We start from the raw sequence: 5772 nt of genomic DNA, 5'->3' as shown, positions 1-5772 counted from the left end.
CATTAATCCTGTCTTTCCTCTCTCTTTGTGACAGGTTATACATTAATCCTGTCTTCCCTCTCTCTTTGTGACAGGGGGATCATTAATCCTGTCTTTCCTCTCTCTGTATGACAGTAATCCTGTTTGCTGGGAATTAAAACCCAGAACAAGTGAACAAACAGCAGAAAATCATCTATGTCATGTTGGTTTGGATGTGGTTCTGATAATGTGTGTGTTGAGGTTTTATTATGTTGTTAGTGGTTCAGATCAACTTACAGCAGAGACTATGGTTCACCTGAATCCCTTTGCACCAGGAGACTAACACACTGCGTTCTGCATTGGGACTAGGCTTTCATCATGGTACACACACACCCATACATACACACACACACACACCAGAGGGGGCTGGTGGGAGGAGCTATAGGAGGACGGGCTGATTGTAATGGCTGGAATGGAATCAATGGAACAGAGTGAAACATGTGGTTTCCAGGTGTTTGATCTGTTTGGTACCGTTCCATTGATTACATGCCAACCATTACAATGAGCCCGTCCTCCTATACCTCCTTCCACCAGCCTCCTCTGGCACACATGCACACACACACACACACACACACACACTCTCTCTCACACACATTCTCACACACACCCACATTCTGGAGCCTAAAATTGTACAAACACACACTTCCACATCCTTAGCACTCTTGGTGCCTGTCATAGCACAAACAGGCCTTGATAATCAATTAGAAAATGAAGGCTGGCGTTGCAGCCTGCTCTGAGACTTGGCAGTGAGCTGTGTGTTGTCTCTGTGCAGTGGGGTATTGCTGTGGTGTCAGTTTGATACCAGGGCTGTATTKAGGGGCTTTGTAGCTAACTCTCCCCTAAGAACCTGTGTGTGTCTTCCTACATGTCTGTCTCTCCCTCTCGGCTGGTCACTTGAGTGTGCTGTTAGTTCACGATGTAGCCTAGCGTGCATGTTGATGTCAGCCCCCGTGTCAAATCCATAAGCATGTTAGGTTTCTATTGTCTGGATTCTGGTATAATTCCCTCTGAATTCTGCTCTTTGTAAAGATCTCATGGGTTGGTTTTTGGAGTGAAATCAGTCCATGTGTTTGTCTGTGTACATGTGTATGATTCACTCACACTCTGTCTCCCTCTCTCTCCCTCTCTTTCTGCCCCTCACAGGGAAGTACTCTCCTGTCCAGTGTGTATGGCTTGGAGGCGTTCAGTGTGTACAGTGTGCGTGTGGAAGCAGTGAACGGGGCAGGCAGTGTATCCAGTCCCTGGGTCAGCATTAGAACCCTGGAGGCATCGCCTGCCGGTCTGGCTAACTTCAGTCTGGAGCAGAGAGAGCAGGGCCGGGCCCTTCTGTTAACCTGGGACACGCCTCATACACCCAACGGTGTTATCACGGTACACACAGAGACAGACACACACACACACACACAACAGGGTTATCACAGTGCACAACCACACACACACACACACACACACACACAGAGAGACAAGTATCAAAGGGGTCATCACAGTAAACACACTCGCACACTGAACTCCCCATCTCTCTCTCTCTCTCCTCCAGAGTTATAACATCTACAGTGAGGGAAACCTGGAGTTCAGTGGTCTGTCTCGCCAGTTCCTGTTCCGACGATTAGAACCCTTCACCCTCTACTCTCTGGTTCTAGAGGCCTGTACCTCCGCAGGCTGCACCCGTACCCCCCCTCAGTCTGTTACTACGGCGGCAGCCCCCCCGGGCGCCCAGCCCGCCCCCATACCCAGCGCTATTGGCCCACACAGCGTAGAACTCACATGGAGCCTGCCCACTCATCCCAACGGACCAATAGGAGAGTACATCCTGCTGGGGCGGAGTCTGGATGATGGGAGGAGGGGGAACAACGAGGAAACAGCGCGGGCCAAGGTGTGTATCTTGATTATCTTTGCTTCTCTTTGGTAATACTTCTACCTTATACAGAAAAAGACGGTATACTAAATATAACCAAAAGAGATTTCATACAATACAATAATATATGCCATTTAGCAGACGCTTTTATCCAAAGCGACTTACAGTCATGTGTACACACATTTTACGTATGGGTGGCCCCGAGAATTGACAGTAAAAGTTTCACAGCAGCAGATAGTACTGTATCACTGATATTTTGTCGACTTTTAAACGTTCTATTGATTAGTCAACAGTAGGGCTGGGACGATGCCAGTATCACAATACTCATTAGTATCGTGGCAGGGAAAAAACCTCAAGSGAATTTAACTTCTTCATGAAAACAGGCCTAATGTTGGAAACAAACATCATTATGATGTCATCCAGAGTCACATGTATTTATTTACACGCTATAGTACACAATATTCAACATACAGCAGGTTTTTAACGGACCAAAGAGTTTGGTCTGCTTCGTGTTTTCATTTTTGCCATAGAAAAAATATTGGGATACTGGTATAGTCTTACATCATCAGTGTTAATTTCATCCTTTGTCACAATCTTAACCTGTCTATTTCAGTTATATGATCATCATTAGCTGTGGATATTTTTCTGTCAGGTACTGTTCCGTGAGAGTTCCACCCAGGCTTCTAGTTTCTCCCATACTGTGACAGGGCTGTGGCCCTGGACCCAATATCAGTTCAGCATCCGTGTCCACAACCCCGCCGGACACGCAGACAGCCCCTGGGTTACCGTGACAACCAGACAGGCCCCCCCACATGGCCTAACACCCCCCTCGGTTGTCCACGTGGAGGGGAACCCCTATGAGCTCCTGGTGTCATGGACCCCCCCACTGGAGAGTAACGGGGTGCTTCTGTCTTATAGGATCCAGAGAGACAACGTCAGTTTCTCCTTTAGTTTTGACCCCAGTGTTTTCAACTACACAGACGAGGACCTGTCTGCCTTCACCTCCTATAGATATGCTATTACAGCCTGTACTGCTGAGGGCTGTGTTACTAGTCCTGAAACACAGGTAAAGACACTGGAGGCTCCCCCCGCTGCAGTGGACTTTCCCACCATAACCAGCATCACAGCCGATAGTATCAACGTGTCCTGGACCGTTCCATTAATACAGAATGGGGAGGTGACGCAGTACATGCTGGAGGCCAACGGAAAGGAGGTTTACCGTGGGAGTGGCTTGTCTGTGGTGATGTCAGAGCTGCGGCCGCACACACACTACCGCCTCGTCCTATTGGCTTGTACCAACGGGGGTTGTACCCCCAGCACCCCTATCAAGGCCCAAACCCTTGATGCCCCCCCTCGTGGTCTAAATCCCCCCTCCCTCAAAGTCACCGGCCCAGAGTCTCTCGAAATCATATGGGGCGCACCGAAGCTCCCCAACGGTATCATCACAGGTTACGAGCTCCGCCGGGATGGCCAGGTCATTTACGTCGGGATGGAAACGCGTTACCATGACTTCACACTGTTGCCGAGCGTGGAGTATGGCTACAGSGTAACGGCCAACAACAGTCGGGGAGCGGTGACCAGCTCTGTGGCCAAGGCCAGGACTCACCCGTCAGCTCCCTCTGGTGTTGGGCCTCCCACACTGCAGCCTCTGGGGCCTCGGCAGGTCAGTAAGAGTAGTGGGAGTAGTACAATACATGTAAATACGCTAATCATATTTTTTCTGCACATTTCAAAGTGACAAATATTTCAGTGTTCAGAACACCCTCCATTCCTAATACATGTTCATGTGTCTGAGATTCTACTGTCGTTTCAATTCTGACACTTCTACTCACATTGTTAATGCTATTGTCAAAGGTATATGAGATGTGTAATGTTGTGCTTGTTGTGAAGCTGAGGGTGGACTGGGAGCCCCCAGCGAGACCTAACGGGGTGATCGTCAGCTACACGGTGTACCAGAGAGACCCGGCCCTGCCCTCAACACACAGCTTCCTGTATGACCCAGAACACAGCGCCTTCTCCGGACGCTCCATCATACTGAAGCAGCTCACACCCTACCACAGGTCAGTCACTAACGAACCCCTGACCTCTAACCTCTAGCCACAGGTACGGAGAGTGTGTGTGTGTGTGTGGGGTAGAGAGCAACAGAGATGTTTTATTTTTATAAACCCTTTATTGACACTATTTAGCGACTGTGCAGACAAAACACAATCACGAGAGAGAGAGAGAGAGAGATACAGAGATACAGAGAGATACAGAGATACAGAGAGAGAGACAGAGAGAGAGATACAGAGAGAGAGAGAAATACAGAGAGAGAGCGATACAGAGAAATATAGAGATATAGAGAGACAAATTGAGACTGCATTCAGAATTCTGCATAAAATATCCTCTGTGTAAACGTAAAACACCAAATAATGCAGAATTAGGCCAATACCCACTAATTATCAAAATCCAGAAAAGAGACATTTCATTCTACAACCACCTAATGGGAAGTGATTCCCAAACTTCACACAGATCCACAAGGAATTCGAAAACAAACCCAATTTTGATAAACTCCCATATCTAATGGGTGAAATACCACAGTGTGCAATCACAGCAGCAAGATTTGTGACCTGTTGCCATAAGAAAAGGGCAACCAGTGAAGAACAAACACCATTGTAAATACAACCTATATTTCTATTTATTTATTGTCCCCTTTGTACTTTAACTATTTGCACATCGTTACAACACTGTATGTAGACATAATATGACATTTTATTCTTTTGGAACTTCTGTGAGTGTAATGTTTACTGTTCATTTTTATTGTTTATTTCACTTTTGTTTATTATCGACTTCACTTGCTTTGGCAATGTTAACATATGTTTCCCATGCCAATAAAGCCCTTAAATTGAATTGATTTGAATTGAGAGGAGAGAGCGAGAGAGAGATACAGAGAGAGACAGTGAATGAGGTAAATGAAGGAGAAAGATAAAGAAGTATGAAGAGAGAAGAAGGAAGGAGAGAAGAGAGTGAAAGAGACAGACAATGAGAGGGGCCAAAGGGACGCATCCAGAGAGGAGGTGTAGCAGGAGGAGTGGAGGGAGGGGAAGGGAAGTAGGGAGGGAATAGAAATGGAGGGAGGGAAGCTAGAGAGGGATAGAGATGGAGGGAGGGCTAGGGGGATAGAATGGAGGGAGGGAGCTAGGGAGGGATTAGAGATCTAGCGAGGATACGAGATGGGGGAAGGGAGTAGGGAGGGATAGAGATGGAGGGAGGGAGCTAGGGAGGGATAGAGATGGAGGAGGGACTAGAGAGGGATAGAAATGGAGGGAGGGAGCAGGGAAGGGATCGAAATGGAGGGAGGGGCTAGAGAGGGATAGAGATGGAGGGAGGGAGCTGGGAGGGATTAGAAATGGAGGAGGGAGCTTAGAGAGGGAAGAAGATGGAGGAGGGAGCTAGGGAGGGCTAGAGATGGAGGGAGGGAGCAGGGAGGGATAGAATGGAGGGAGGGAGCTAGAGAGGGGATAGAAATGGAGGGAGGGAGTAGGCGAGTGGATGACAATCGGAGGAGGGAGCTTAGAGGATACTGAAGATGGAGTGGAGGGTTAGTGGGGGCAATAGCAAATGTCGGGAGGGAGTAGGAGAGGCGATAGAAATGGAGGGAGGGGCTAGGGAGGAGATATGAGATAGGAGGGAGGGAGCTAGGGAGGGATAGAATGCGAAGGGAGGGAGTAGAGAGGGAGAAGGTGGAGAGGAGGAGAGTGGAAGAGGTAATGACAATTGAAGTTTTGTGTGAGGCGAGGTTCAGAGTAGGGATATTGAAATGGAGGGAGGAGAAGTAGGGTTGAGGGGATAGAGACAGCTTTGCTTAGGGAGGTGATGCTAGGAGGGATAAGCAGGTTATAATGGAGGGAGGGAGTAGA

General features: G+C 48.2%; 1 protein-coding gene across 1 annotated transcript in view; it reads left to right on the top strand.

Moving 5' to 3' along the window:
• ush2a (Usher syndrome 2A (autosomal recessive, mild)) overlaps positions 1-5772 on the top strand; it is a 43866-nt gene that overhangs the window by 23014 nt on the left and 15080 nt on the right. Inside the window, exons 3-6 of the mRNA XM_023995017.2 lie at positions 1162-1389; positions 1556-1891; positions 2526-3536; positions 3764-3933. Of these exons, the coding sequence (XP_023850785.1) occupies positions 1162-1389; positions 1556-1891; positions 2526-3536; positions 3764-3933 (1745 nt within the window). The remainder of the gene's footprint in view (positions 1-1161; positions 1390-1555; positions 1892-2525; positions 3537-3763; positions 3934-5772) is intronic.

This window comes from Salvelinus sp. IW2-2015, linkage group LG9 (genome assembly GCF_002910315.2).
Source record: "Salvelinus sp. IW2-2015 linkage group LG9, ASM291031v2, whole genome shotgun sequence".
Lineage (NCBI taxonomy): Eukaryota > Metazoa > Chordata > Actinopteri > Salmoniformes > Salmonidae > Salvelinus > Salvelinus sp. IW2-2015.
This window is presented reverse-complemented; position numbering and strand designations above follow the sequence as displayed.